General features: G+C 38.5%; 1 protein-coding gene across 3 annotated transcripts in view; it reads right to left on the bottom strand.

The window, feature by feature from the left end:
• The window catches only part of MED23 (mediator complex subunit 23), a 38,516-nt gene extending 26,955 nt beyond the window's left edge, over positions 1-11,561 (bottom strand). For 2 of the 3 annotated variants that reach the window (XR_009274578.1, XM_058802613.1), the window contains exons 1-11: positions 11,422-11,561; positions 8,682-8,713; positions 8,490-8,577; positions 7,562-7,686; positions 7,313-7,424; positions 6,428-6,526; positions 5,967-6,068; positions 5,172-5,241; positions 3,474-3,586; positions 2,210-2,305; positions 1,660-1,677 (exon numbers count right to left, since the gene is read on the bottom strand). Coding sequence is in view for 2 of the 3 variants with exons in the window: in XM_058802613.1 (XP_058658596.1) it covers positions 1,660-1,677; positions 2,210-2,305; positions 3,474-3,586; positions 5,172-5,241; positions 5,967-6,068; positions 6,428-6,526; positions 7,313-7,424; positions 7,562-7,686; positions 8,490-8,577; positions 8,682-8,713; positions 11,422-11,481 (915 nt within the window). In the remaining variant the exon portion in view is untranslated. The remainder of the gene's footprint in view (positions 1-1,659; positions 1,678-2,209; positions 2,306-3,473; positions 3,587-5,171; positions 5,242-5,966; positions 6,069-6,427; positions 6,527-7,312; positions 7,425-7,561; positions 7,687-8,489; positions 8,578-8,681; positions 8,714-11,421) is intronic. The other variant, XM_058802614.1, reaches the window with a different exon arrangement.
• Between the last annotated feature and the right edge of the window lie 4,063 nt (positions 11,562-15,624).

Raw genomic sequence — 15,624 nt, 5'->3', positions numbered from 1 at the left:
ATCAGCCATTTTACTGAAAGCATTGATATACTTACACAATTTCTGAAAAGCATGCTACTATTTTTGTCAGGTTGCTATATTAACAAATTGAAATGGAACACAAAGGTAATTTGTACCTAAAAACAAGTAAAATTTCAATGTTTTCCACAGTTTTTATGCAAGGTATAGTAACGTTTAAATGGAACATATTTCCTGTTCTATACCACTGTACCACCCACCTCTATATCTGTATTTTCAACTCACATATTTTCAACTCACAAATTTTCAACATCTTTATGCTGGTGTAACTGTAGTAGCACAGCTATAGTTCATGTTCTGTCAGCATTTCCTTTATAAGCTACATTCTTCACGTTTGTTGCTTGGCCATAAAAGTTCATGCCAGGATGAAACTTTGTGTAGGAATTCCTATACTAGCAAACAAATTTTAAAAGTATAATTTAATACATTTTATTTCTTCAATTACTTTTAGGGGACAGTGAAGTAGGAGTTAAAACCCAGCATTTTTAACATAAATGATATTTTTTACATGAAAGGACAGACCATCCGTAGTTAGGAGAATAAAATGGGTTCAACATAATTTTTGTCTGTATCTTGTATTATTTACCACCTACAAGATGGATAGAAGAATAATTTTCTTTATCAACTCAATGCAGACACAGAAAGACAAACAAATACTACTCATTTAAACAGTAAACCTAGCAGCTCAATTCCAGGTTGAGGATTTAACATTTCAGCTGCTTTAAGTCTCAGGTACAAAAGATTGTTATATACAACACAGAGTACTGTTAGCCAAGATGTAAGAATCTGTGCATTCAAAAACACTGTCCCAGTTCAGAAAGTGCACTGGTGTATTCCATTACATTGGGAAATGTACACAAGGTTTCAGGATCATGTAAATTTTATAGTCAAGTTACAAACCTGAAAAATGTTTCTTAAATGGAAACACTGACACAACCTTCACTATAGTATTGCAAACAGCAACGCTATTTTATAAATCTTAAAACACTGCTTTTTTTAAGTAGGTGTGGCTATTATTAGTGTAATGAGGGATAAACTATAACACCCATAATTAAAAATTTCAAGCAGAAGTCCACTTGGTTGACTTGCTCAGGTGTTTATTCGTTTAAACAAGTAGTCAAAATTTTAAGGAACTACTTTTTGTGCAGTATTCTGCACTACACTTCTTTCACCTAGATTGGAGAATATTATAATTGCCTGATGGGAAGTTCTTTACAGAAGCTTCCTAATGATAAGAAAATTCCACTAGTAAACCTTTCTTTTTTTAAATTATGTATTTACAGCCTTATATTTTTACAATTAAGTCCAGTGGATGTTTTTTTTCCACCGGATTAAGGAAAGAAATTTTGAACTAAAAATCTCTCCTCATCTGAAAATTCCAGCAAAGTTGAAGTTATGACTGATAAGGGAAATGATAGCAGTCCATTCCAAGAAAAAATGTTAGTATCAAAGGACCACTGACTGTCAGCTTTATGCTATATCCCTTGTATCTCTAGAGAATTGTAGTGAAAATTTGCCCTTGACTAATGGTCCTGCCAATTTCAAGCCCTGACTGTACATGTATTCTCTACCTGGAATCAGTGGCTACAAAGCGGCCAGCGTATCGTTAGTCACAATACAACAGTAAGGTTGTGAACATACCTGAGCAATGTTCAAGGTCTAGAGCATTGGAGGATGGGCAGGACAAGACAGGACAGAACAAAAATAAAGGAAGAAAAAAAGAAAAGACAAAACAGTGACTATGAGGCCAGCCTCAAGGATCCCCAAGTCAGACTAAGCCCCCCCATTCTAAAGTTTCAAAAAAAAGTAACAAAACAAACCCCAGCTTCCAACTATTCTAGTACTATAACATTCCAATACAACAGAGTACAACAATGCTTTAAAAACCAACGAACAACAACCAGTCTCCTACTGTCTGTCTAAGGTGTACTTGAGGCTGGCCTTATAGGAAAAAAAAGCAATGCAAAAAAAAATCATATTTTAAATCTCTACTTTTCAATTTAACATTCGTAAAGCAATATACAAATGATAGGAATAACAGTGTCCAATTAACCTAATACGATCTCATAACAAAATAATCACTCTTTGTACCTAAACTGTTTTGCTTAGTTAGCTATAGCAAAGAAAAGAGAAAAAGAATAGTGCAGATTCTATGCAGAATTAAATCACGTGTTACAGCACAGTACAGTACCTGCTTATTCAGACCTAGCATATTGCAGACCATATCCCTTGAATACGGTTGCTCCAGCACATATCTCAACAAAGCAGTCTGTGGCTCAAACAGATCCTTGAAAAAGAAACAAGGAATCACATACAAACATATATTGCCTCAACATTATGTTTAATACTGAGCTTACATTTAACTGAATAAACAATGTAAGAATGAATATTTAATTTATGCAGGTATGTATTATCTGGGAAATTGTTTTCCTCTCTGGTAACTAAAAGAAATGAGGAGATAATCATAGTTCTTAAGAAGTGGCAGATTTTATGAAGTCCAAGTAGAAGAACATTCTTCATCCAAGAGAAGGATGGTACACTTCTTGGAACAGTTTTGAACTCAAAGGAAACAAGGTAAGACAACTGAGGAAATGCACCAAAATGCATAAAAATCAGGACTGGTGTGAAGAAATCAGATATGAAACAACTGCTCATTGCATCTTCCCACAGCCTGAATCACTTTAAATAAAAATGTTATCTGGAGCTGGGTTCAAAACAAACAGAAGGAGCTGATTCCTCATGCAACATGAAGCTGAAATGTGATGCTACTTGTAAAAGGAATGTTGATGATACTAAAAGCTTACAGGGGCTCAAGAAGAGTCTGAACAAGCATTTGGGAGATGAAGGTTTACTAAACACAGAGAAACCACGTCTGTGTCAGGAAACACACAAAATTATAATGGCTGTAGATTGCGAGCACTATACATGGCACTAGACATACTGGATTTCCTTTCTTAGACATCTAGGGTATGGGGAATGGGATGCAGGACAACATGGAGTTTTGTCCTGATCCTTTAAATTCTTTCAATACATCACTACTTCACATTCAGAGTTTAAACTTTAAATATGCAAACTTTAAGTTTGAATTGTAAATTATCTTTCCTGTGGAATAAATGAAGAGCACAGAAAAGAAGATATTACTTTCCCATTCTCTTCCATCTACCCAATTTTCCAATCAATTCTCTGCTCTCACTTGCTCTCTCACATGCACACACCCACAAAGAACATTAAATTATGTCTCATGTTCTTCAACAACCTGGACAGCAGCTATACCTAACACTACTTTCCAAGTCCTCTGTATATAGCTTGATATCACTGAAATAATTAAACATCTACACCTTCAAAGTTAGCCTAAATTGGAACAAATTTCACAGTTGAAATTTTTCCCCACTTTAATGACATAGAAATTTTGTTTTACTGAATATAACAGTTTTAAGAAGTTTAATAAGGCGTACCTTATCATATGGTAAGAGACCTTTCAAAGGAAAACGGAGGGTTGTAGGATCCAGCTTCCATGAGTTACACATGGCACCAGAGTTATTTACCACAGGAAGAAGACTGCAGCGACCTATATGCAATGAAACATAAATTCTCAGCTGGAGAATTTAGTGAAACTGGCCCACTGCCTAATCATTTTGATGCAAAAACTGGCCTTGGCCACTTTTATGCTCTCCTTAAATTTCTACTGTTTAAAGGTTTTACCACAAGGATTGCTTCACATTGATTTTATTTTCCTAACCAACTTTCAGCTAGTAAAATATCTACACAGTAAAGTCCCCATTTATTCGCATTGGGTACCTCCAAATTAAAAGTTTTTGCAAATATCAATCTATAAGTAATACCTAATATCTTAGATTCCCTGAATATTGTTCCTCTGCCATTGCTTGACCCAGGGATTTGATTTTGGCAGACTGACCCTTTACACAAAGAAAACAGACTTATAAACCTAAGCACAATCTAGTCTTTCAATTTCCCTTCATTGACCCTGTGGGCAAGATTGCATTTAGTAAAGCAGTCAAACACAAGTGTGTGTATTCCAATTAAAGTCAGTGAAGATCCAGTCACTTCAGTCAGCCAAGCCCAGCGAGACCAGAACACATGAAGTGTGTTTGATATGATAAATTTACACTTGTTAGTCAGTGTAGATTAGACAACTAGCCTTTACTTTGGTTGCTTAAACATAAGAATCTGAACTGAGCCCCAAGCAAACCTGTATCTAAATTTAGGTGCCTCAATTTTGACCTCTCTCCAGCTGAAATTCCATGACTTCTATTATCCAAACTGGCCATATTTTTATCAGATAAAACAAGAAGTAAATAAATATTTATTTCTTCCCTTCAATTTTATCTATACAGGTCATTTACACATACAGCACTAGTAAAAAAAAAGTGATCCCTGTCTGCCATATGAATAAAAGCTATGCCACACTTTCAATACTTCTGATGCTTCTGAAACAAAATGCTTTGGGAGCATTACAGATGAACTTACATTTTTAATCTCTGCACTAAAGAAGCTCCATCACAATAAACCTTGCTCAGAACTAATGCAGCTCTTATTAAACTACTCAAAACAAACAGAAGACATTTTTATCTTTTGAAGAAAAATGTAGCAGGAATCATATTAAAACAAAGCCAAATTTTGATCACCAGATTTCTAACAATAAACAAAGATGAGCATTTCTTTCACAGAAAAGTAGAACGAGTACCCATCTGAACTAGGAATCGTTCACCCAGAAGCCAGCAACAATAGAGAAGAGGCTGAGCAGCTACAAAAGCTCCAATGGAAACTGAAGTAAAAACATTTCAAGACTAAAATCCCAGTGGATATGTATTAACTTGGGCACAGAAAACCTACAATTTCCTTTCTCTACTAGTGACCCATAGTTACAAACCATATGACATGTAACAACTAGCACACTTCCACTACCAGCAGGTAGAAAGAATTATTTTGATCTCATCAGTGAATTTTCCCTGTCAAAACAAAAACTGAAAGGAACCAAGTCTGAGAAGAAACTAACAAGGGCAGAGGTACTAGATGAAACATAAGATCTAAATTATTTTGCTTAGCTGATATAGGTCCCAAGAAGTTCTAAGAAAAAAAAGCTCAAAATAAATTAATTCATTTTAAAGTCATTCATTAAGTCGTTGTCTTACCACAAATAGAATTTATTCTTGCTGTAGGTCTGAAGGTATCCACAAAATCTGATACTAAATTACCTAGTAACTGGGTGAGAAGAGGAGAAAAAAATTAGAGTTTGAGTTCCAGACATTGATATGGAATACTTAAGATTTAAAAATATATACAGGTATGGATTTTAATAAAATATGCAGAAATTGACTAAAATAACTAGCTTCCTATTTCAAACAGTTGGAAAAATTATCTGGAACATAAAACTACAAAATGAAAACTGTGGCATTAGAAAGGAGGTGCATGAAGCACTCTTCCCTGTTTGCATTCAAGCAGGAGTTTATATAAAAAGTGTCTCCTATGCAAAATATGTTATTTGAATGCATAACACTTAGAAATAGATTTTTTTAAAAAATATATAATTTCTGTTCATAACAAATCTCTGCAGCTGAATAACAATTCCACATAGAAAAATGACCCAAATTAGTACAATCAACTTTAAATCTTCTCTCAAAAGACAGTAACAATTTTCCCAATAATACAGGGGAGTTGGGATTTTTTCCAAATGTATTCAACAACACCAACTCAGTGCTTCAAAAGTTTTGAACATCAGACCATAGGTCAAAATTATGTCATAAGTTTCATGCAAGAACACAAGGAGCTGCTGCTGCAATCACATCAAGCCTGTATCTTCATTTATGTGACTAAACACAGAGCTTACTGTAGAGCAGATTTTAAATTTTCACATGAACTTTGTTTTAAAATATAGGTGCTGTGTGCAACAAAATTCCAGGGTACATTATTTTATATCAAATCATTACCCAGTGGGGAAGTTTTCCTTCAGGATATAGTTTTCTGATTTCTGTGACTGCAAAGTAGGCAGGCAGCAAACAAGCATTTCTTTCCAAGATGTAGGCTACCACCTATAAATTAAAAAATACATCAGTGTAAAAGACCCTGGATAGGGTAAATGAACGTGTAAACCGTCTAACAGTTTGAGACAGCCCACTAAAACAGATACAAGAATTAAATATTTTTTCTTAAGTTGTATTCTGATAGCAATACTTCAATAATTCTCAAACCTGGTTTTAATTGTACAAGCATAAGTTAGACTGTTTGAGTCTTAAGACCATGCCTCTAAGTCTGCCCAATAAAGTACAGAAAAAAATTACTATTTTTATTCACTAAAACAACCAGAGCCATCTCAACCATCAGAAACTCACTAGTAACAAGAGAATGAGACCTATCTTCCTCTATAGCAGTATAAAATCCATATAGTTACCTCTCTTGCTGCTAAAAGTTGCTGTACAACAGCTGAGCTCACAGTGTTTGGAATTGTTAGGATTTTCTCTAGGATGACTTTCAGCAGATCACGCACACCCTAAAAGAAAGCACATGAAATTAATGTTCCTAGATATTCTTTATTTCTGGGAGAAAGATTACACAATCAATATGCTCAGACAATATTTTGACAGAAAAATTAGTTCTTGCTGCTAAGTGTCAGAAGACAAACTGCTACTGAGACTATTAATACTGAATACATTAAAATTTAACACTAAATTACATTAAATTCCTTATGGAATGTCTCAGTCTTAGGATGCTCCAGAAGAGAAAGGAACTGTTGGTATTTTGATGTGCATCCAGAGACATCCAACCTACAAAGCCTTTTGCAGCCTGACCAGAGCACAATGTTGTATTTTGTGTTTTCTGCTCTAACATCATCAACAATGCAGTGAGGTGATTCTCTTCAAGACATGCATGGTCTCCTACTCCTTCTGTGGGAGCTGTACCATGCCAAGGACTCAGCTTTCAGCAGCTTTTCTGCTGTGTAGCAACAGAGGTAAAGCAGATGACAGAATTCTAGCCTTAATGCTTGATAGTTTGTATTTTCCAGTGTTTGTCACTTCTGCAACTGCATTAGTGTTTTTTAGCTTGCAACTGAAAATGGAGGAAAGGGACTGTAACAGAAAAGTGTCTGAAGAGTTACACTGTAAACACAAAATTATCTCTTAGGGTAAAGTTCAAAAAGCATTAAAAGCACTCACTGAATTTTCTTTTGTAAGAGAAGCAGACCTCAAAAAAATTGGATGTCTCTTAGATAAAATCATAAAAACAAAGGTAGCAAATAACATGTCTTTACAAAGAGAAAGGAATGAGTGGAAGATACCTTGTAGTCTACACCTCCAATAATCTTCCGAACCAACTTGAATGTTAATGCCCACAGCTGAGTCCTTTCCCACTCCAGTGTATCAGAGTTTATCAGAGATTCACACACCATCCTAGCAGAAGACAATGCAAGAATGAAGGGCAGATACTAAGAGCATGTTTTCCAGCAGTAACAGTACAATGTCATTGCAAAGATACCTCCAATATAACATCTTCCATGTAGCTAATAAATTACTCCAACGTGGCTCACCTGGGAGGCAAAAGTCCAGTTTCTACTGCCATTGCTAGGCAGTCATAAAGAAAAGAAATTCTTTTAGGACTATGTTGGCTATGTATGAATCTTACAATCCACTGGACACACTGTTCATGGGACTCCTGAAAAAACAACAGAGGGTAGAAGGAATGTATTTACTGGTAGTGAAACAAACTATAAAATTCATACAGTATCCTCCCAAGAAAAAACGAAACTAACACAAGAACAGGACTATAAATCAGTAGAAGTGATCCAGTTGCCCAACCTATAGTTTTTCCTACAAGTCTTTCAATCTTATTTTGACGAAGCTCACTTGTCCAGTAGAAGCTGAGGTCAGTTGTCTAGTAGAGGAAACATTTCCTAGCTTAACCACTGATTTCTACAGTCAACTTTTAGTTTCACAAGTTAGCACAGACTAAAGTAAAATAGAACTGTTCTACATTATTTTTCCCTTTCACAGTTATAATCAAATTCAGTGAAAATAAAGATGAATAGGCCTCCAATTATGGAGCAGTGTCTGAAGGAATCTAGCTTTTGAAAGGTAATTCTTTTAACTTCTTAACCATCTTCTTTTATTTTGTTCCTCTTTTACCTACTTATTCACTTCTATCAAAAATTCTGTAACAAACTACCTTTTATTCTTTACTTCTTTACTATTACACTTCTATTTTTCTATATTTACTAATTTTTATTTGCACTGCACACCAACCTGTGCTGAACAACTATTTAACCTTACAAATCTCAAAATTACCTTTTTTTTCTTGCAAAGTCTTCCTATATTCTTTACTATGCCATGTCTGAAACCAGATTCTGAATGACTGGACACAGACCTTACAGTTTCAGTGTTTGTCTACTAGAAAAGGTATCTTTATATTAAAAAAAGTATATAGAGTACAAAGACATAAGCAACAAATCAAATGCTAACCTGGGAAAGACTGCTCCAGAACTGTCTAAAAGCTCCCAGGCAGCTGATCAGTTTGGTTCTCTCATCTTCAGGAGTGTCCATAAACATCCTAATGCAAACAAGAACATTAGTTATTAGCAGTACCCAATGAAACAAGTAGAAAAACACATTTACAAGCAAAACCTTCCACAAATAAAGCAGTAGTACACTTACCCAGGAAAAGCTTCTTCAATTACTTCTGTTTTCTGTAAGAGAAAAACCCCAAGTGAGCTACTGTTAGAAGGTTTTCTATGACTATCATGGCCCCAGGATAAAGCACAAAAGACAAAGTCACATTGTTATGGGACTGTCCCAGAGAATGATAGGTGTCCTCTGCTAAATCACACTACTCCAAAGATGAGACTGCTTTGTTTTCAAACAGACATATAAGAGTTGTGGATCCAGATTAAGGCTTCGTTTCTTTGCTATGGGGTTTTTTTGTTTGTTTGTTTTGTCTTCTAAACACCTAGAGATTAATTCACTTCTCACTTGTTTGATTGTATTATTACAGCTCTCTTCTCATCATTTGAAAAATTAGTATTTTTGAATTCCATTAAGTTTTTGCCCCTTTTATGTTCCGTGGCATTCCGTTACACAAATCAACTAAATACAATTACTTTCTCATCCAAATTTAGATCCGTTTCTTTTTAAATTTTATTGAAAAATGTAATGGTCTTGTACTAGGTAAAAAAACTAAACATGAATATTCAATTTATCTCCTGTAAGACCTTGCTTTATCCCCTCCCCCCCACCTTTTTCAACTTCATTTTGCTCAAAGGTTTCTACATCATTATTCTAAAACTTCAGCAAATAGGTTCTGGAAAATATTATCCTAAAGCCTTTCCTACCTTTTGTAAGAATTTCATATTATACTCAGGTGTGATCTATCACTGACCATTATGTATTTTCATTGTCACATAACCAACATAAAAGCATGTAACAAAATCAGCTTGTTGGTGTTCCTTTTCCATCATTTGGCTCAGAATTGTCTGTCACTGCTACTCAAGAAGCAAAGCAGAAGCTGACACTCATCTGATCTGCACAGAAAGCAAGGTAAGGTTTGCTGCTGTCCACCAAGTCTAGACCAGCAGCAGGGAAAGCAGTAAGTTGCTATTTTATCAGTTATGGCTCCAAAAATACAGAGAAATTTTCTCAGGAAAAATTTTGTTGATGTTCCTTATGAATTTTAGGCAAATAACAGTGCATAAAAACAGGTAGTGTGACAACACAGGCAAATGACAATGTTAAAAATGCAAAAACAATCTGAATGGCAATGCCAAAATGAGAAATCAGTCACATGTAGACAATTAATATGCTACAAGCAACTAAACACCACACAAAGAAAAGTACATCATGCATTTTATAATGCCAACTTAAAACAGAAAGGTTGAAATTCATCACATGGAAATAATTTTCAATTGCTCTGAGACTTACAGATTCTTTCCACTTCAGACATTTCAATCAGCTTATTTTGTCTGAAATGTCAGTCAGACTCCCATTAAGGATCAGCTCCTGTCAGCCCAGTGTTTCCAACTGTGAATGTCTCATATCTACCAAGAAGCTCATTCATTTGTATGAGCTTTAATTTAACTTAATTAACATTTGTTAATAATTTAACAAGTGTGATTAATGACCCACTGACTTGGCTTCAAAAAGGGAAAGTCCTGTTTAAGTAAATTAATATCTTTCTATCATAAGGTCACCCACCTAGAGAGGACAAAGAGAAAGCAGTGGAAGTACTTCTGGACAATGCTTTTAATACTACCCCTCACAGCATCCTTCTGGACAAGCTGTTGAACTCTGGGATAAGCAGGTTCACAGTGTGCTGGGTGAAGAAGTGGCTGGAGGGCAGAGCTCAAATGGGTATAGTCATTGGGGCTGCATCTGGCTGGTGATGGGTCACCAGTGGTGTTCCTCTGGGCTCAGTTCTAGAGTTCAATGTATTTATATAATGGTGCAAGAGATAAATGCACCATTAGCAAACCTCCTGATGTTACTAAACTGACAGGTGCTGTTGACTCTCTTGAAGGATGAGAGGCCTTGCAATAGGATGTCGATAGACTGGAGCACTGAGCAGTCAGTGGCAGGACATTTAGCAAATGCCACATTCTGTACCTGGGACAGAGTAATGCTGGGCACAGGTACAAACTGGGAGAGGAGGGGCTGCAGACCAGCCCTGCAGAGATGGATCTGGGAGTGCTGGTCAGCAGCAGCTCAGTGTGAGCCAGCAGGGAGAGCCCGGGCAGCCAGGAGGGCAAATCCCATCCTGGGATGCATCAAACCCTGTGTTCAACCATCCAGACAAAAGAGGGGATTATCCTGCTGCACTCAGCCTTGGTACAGCCACACCTGGAGTAGTGTGAGCAGTTCTGGGGTCTTGAATGCATCCATGGATAGGCAGCAAAGCTGGGTAAAGTGCTGTAAGGAATGTCGTAGAGAAAATGGAGGAGGCCTTTGGGCTAACAGTGCTTCGTTTTGCAGGCAGCATAGTGCGTGAGTATTCCCACAACCTGATCATGCCATTATGCTGGTTTGTCTGCTCGGGACATCCATCTTCTCCTAGCCTCCTTCAAAACTCCTTAAACTGCTTATTTCACAGCAAACTCAGCGCTCTGCAATTCGGTATTGGGCAAGCAAACTGTTTCACGCCCACTCCTACTCTGTCCCAGCTTTCCTAAGAAGCCCAGCGGGGGCAGACAGCAGCCCTGAAGGGCCCTTCCCTCCCGGCTCCCCTGCCGCCGGGAACAGCGCCAAGCACGGCCGGGAACGGCGGCGGGGCTCCATCGCCATGAAAACCAAAAGCCCGTCTCCCACCTGCTTCTCATCTCCGTCAGGACGGCCCCACCCCCGAGCGAGCACTGCGGGCCGCAGGCACCCGGACGCGGCCCCGGCGGCGCTCCGGGATCGGACTCACCACCACCTCCTCGAAGATGCTCTGCAGCTGCGTCTCCATGGGCACCATGGGGATCGCCATGGGGCCGGCCGGGCCCCGCCGGGCCCTTTGTCAGGCGCAGGCGGCGGCGCCCACGCCTCCCTCGGCCGCCCCGCCGGAAGCTCCGCGCCGGATCCCCCTCCCCGGGAAGCGCCTGCTCGGCGCGACCGTTCCGGGGCAAGATAACAGCCTCTTAAAACTTGAGGTTTCTTCCACTTAGTTTTGTTTTTCTTTTCACAAAAATATTCGCCTAGGCTTCTTTGTTTTTTGAATAATCCATTTTTGAATAATCTTTTCTTAGAATATTTTGGCGAAATGCTGGTTCTGGTTCTTCCGGAAGGACCCCTTAGGTTATGATGAGATCCCTCTCTGCAGGGCTGGTCTCCAGCCACCACTCTATTTCTAGTTGTCCCCAGTTTGGTGTAATTACCGTGGAGTTATTAATTCCTGTAATAAGTCACAGAACAATCTGAAAATGCGTTTATCTAACGACATCCAGGAATACAGAATCACAGAACAGCAGAATGGGTCGGGTTGGGAAGAATCACAGTGGATTGTGAAAAATGCGTATTTTATGATTGGCTTTTCGCAAATATTAAATGAATATTATATGTATTGTGTTAGAAAGTAATGCTGTATTAATTCTCTTAAGTAGTGTGTTAAATATAGTTTTAGGCTATAAAAAATGTTAAAGTAGAAACTCTGCTATGTAAGATACACTTTTTTAAAGAAAGGACTTGCAGCGAGATAGCAGCCACACCTAAATCTTTCAGAAAAAAGAATTTATTGCCCTCTTAGCAGAAGAAACAAACTTCTTCCCGCCTCAAAGGTGCCGGCGCCGTTGGGATTCAGAGGAAGAAGCTGATGATAACCAGACAGAATCCTGTATTTGAATGGAATTTATGCATCATCTATGAGGTGTATGAATATGCAACACGTTATTGTTTTTAAGAGTTAATCCTTTGTTAACGGGTGTCCTTTTGGGGGGCTTATGCTGCCCAGAAAAAGGTACATCTGTAACTCTTTGTTTCTATTGTCTCATATTGTCCTAATTCAATTGTTCAAATTATTATTACTCTAATTGTGTTACTATTTTATAACCATTTTATTATTATTAAACTTTTAAAATTTTCAAAAACAAGTGATTGGCATCTGCTCAGTCTCACAGGCTCATCTGCTCCAGCCCCCTGTTCAAGCAGAGTCCTCCCAGAGCACACAGCACAAGATTGTATCCAGACAGTTCTTGAGCATCTCCAGTGAGGGAGACTCCACAACCTTCCTGGACAATCTGTTCTGGTGCTTGGTCACCCACACAGTAAAGAAGTTCTTCCTCATGTTCAGCTGGAACTTCCCATGCATCAGTTTCTGCCCGTTGCCTCTTGTCCTATTGCTTGGCACCACTGAGAAGAGCCTGGCTCCATCTTCGTGGCACCCTCCCTTCGGACACGGATAGACATTGATGAGGTCCCCTCTTAGTCATCTCTTCTTGAAGCTGAAAAGGCTCCCTCAGCCTTTCCTTGTAAGATTGGTGCTCCAGTCCCCCAGTCATCCTCTTAGGCCTCCACTGGACCCACTCCATCCTCTTAGGCCTCCACTGTACCCCCTCCAGGCGCTCCATGTCACTCTTGCCAGAACTGGGCACAGTAAAATGCAATAGTGTTACATTTAAAAAAGGATACAATAGTATTATATTAGAATCATGGAATCATCAAGGTGGGAAAAGACCTCTAAGAACATCTAATCCAACTGCCAAGCCCATCACCAAACCATGTCCCCAAGATCTACATCTATACATTTTTTGAATACTTCCAGGGGTGCTGATTCCACTGCTTCTCTGAGCAGTCTGTTTCAATGCCTAAATACCCCTTCAGTGACAATTTTTTTCCCAATATCCAATCTAAACCTCCTCTGGTGCTACTTGGGGCCATTTCTTTTTGTCCTGTAGCTTGCTACCTGCGAGATGTGGCTGATCTCTACCTCCCCACAGCCTCCTATCTTGCAGAGAGCATTATATATATGTATATGCAGAGGTTTTCATACTACAAAGAAGTGTAAAAAGCTGAATCGAGACAGTTCTAAAATTGTGTGTGTGTTTGATGCTGACACTGCATTTTCTGAACCGTCTGTGCATATTTGGCTGCAAACATCCAGCTAGTGCTGGTAAACAGCTACAAACTTGTGTCTTCAACAGAAAAATAAAGCTGATCAACTCCCTGTCTGATCAACTATCAAGCTGATAAATAGAAGCCTCAGAGCAGTGACAAATTAACATTTTTGGCCTTGAGTGGAAAATAGTAGAGTGTACTCATGGGGGAAATGCTTACCTGGAGCTGGGTAAACAATTACTTGTTTTAAATGTAAACAGCTTTTGTGTAAATAGGCCTGGAAGAATACCTAACATAAACAATAAGCAATGTTATATGTAAATTTATAAAGTACAACAGAAGGCAGTGATACATGAGGCATCAGTGCTTGCACAGCTAGTAGAGATGTATGTTATAGCCAACAGGCACAGCATGCTGTGAAGTCAGTGCTTGCTTTTCAGCAATGGGAAATACCTGGTTAGGAAACAAATAATGCTTACATGTGCATTATTTACCTAAATATACATGTAACAGATGATCATTGAAAATGGAGGGGATGCAATTGAAGGCTGCTTGTCTTCCTCGTAGAATTGGGTTGCCCTCAGTCTGAACATGAAGTCAAGAACAATTCTGGAAGAATTGTTCTTTATACTCTTTGTTGTATGTTTATTTAAAGAGTGTTGCACAACAATCTGACATGCCCATGTGTGTCCTGTCAAGACCCAGTACTTGTCCATCCTGGACAGACCACCTCATATTTTATTAAAATGACAATGCAAAGGGTGTCTACTCAAATTCCATGCCAAACTCTAAATCCATTCCCACAGTGACCCATAAGAGGACTGGTAACTGAGCCAAAAAGGAGTTGTTCTACTCATCATAATGTCTTATTATTATATTGAGGACCAGTCTACTAGTCTTACTTTTTTTCTGCCGTACTGCTCTGTCACACTCCTGGGCTAACAGCCATTCCTATCCAACCCTAATACCAAAATACATACCTGTACCAACATACAATCTGTCCACTACTTTATGCCTAATACAACTTTACCTTCATTTTAAGTCATTAGCCAACATATATTCTAAACAGCACTTAGCATGCAAGCCTAAATCTAGCTGGTCATATTAATAGACAGACTTGGTCTAATCCTAGTTAGGGTCCTGGTTCACAACTTGTCCCAAATACTGTAGCAAATTTCAAGTTTTAAAGAATCATTCAACCATGTAATAGCCTTGAACCCCCATAGAGGTTCAAATGGTGATTTCTGTCCTGACTGAACATCTTGTCTAACCAGATCTCATTTTAACAAAACTGAACTACCTATGATCCTACTTTTGTGTAGAAGAGTTGTAGAAAGAAGGCTCTTGGTCAGGCACCAGAAGTATGACACATTATGTAGATGATTATGATTAGATTTATTGCTAATACAGTATCTAAATATTGCCAAAGCAGTATACAATATAAGCATGTGATAACATATAAGCATGCTATAACCAGCATATATTATAACCAGCTAGAAATGTACAGGCTTACAGTCTTTGGCCGTACAGAATGCATAATGGCAAAGCATCAAAGCACCTGTGGAACTGCTTTAGGATTTTATCTCTTTATCTGACTGGATTTTGGTGCTTTTACTCACCTGCCCAAAAGTGAGTGTTCCTCCTCTTTGGGCTCGATGTACCCTGGAGGCATCCCTTCCAGGAGAGAGGGATCTGCCTGGAAGCTGCCTGAAGCCTGGGAGACCAGTTTGCCCAGTTGGCCCAGTCTCCAGCAGTATTTTAAACACTTTTGCAGGCTGATGTGTGCCAGAGTCAGTTGAAATCATTGCACCTCCCTGTTTCTGAAATTCATCATCATGGGAACATCCAGACAGCTCCTCCTGGAATGCTCACTGGGTGTTCTTATCTTAGCACCATTCTCACTTGGTATTCTTATCTTAGGACAAATCATGTTTCCCATCGGACACATTGTAAAGGGGAGGGGTGTGTATGGGGAAGGGCACACTTGAGGACTTGACTAACTTATCTCAGTCACACTTTGGCAAAGAATCTTGTTATTGGGATGGAGCTGGGAGCAAGGGGTGCTGGGGCAAGTCAGGCC

This window comes from Ammospiza caudacuta, chromosome 3 (assembly GCF_027887145.1).
Source record: "Ammospiza caudacuta isolate bAmmCau1 chromosome 3, bAmmCau1.pri, whole genome shotgun sequence".
Classification (NCBI taxonomy): domain Eukaryota; kingdom Metazoa; phylum Chordata; class Aves; order Passeriformes; family Passerellidae; genus Ammospiza; species Ammospiza caudacuta.
Note: the sequence above shows the minus strand (reverse complement) of the source record. Positions and strands in the feature narration are given on the sequence as shown.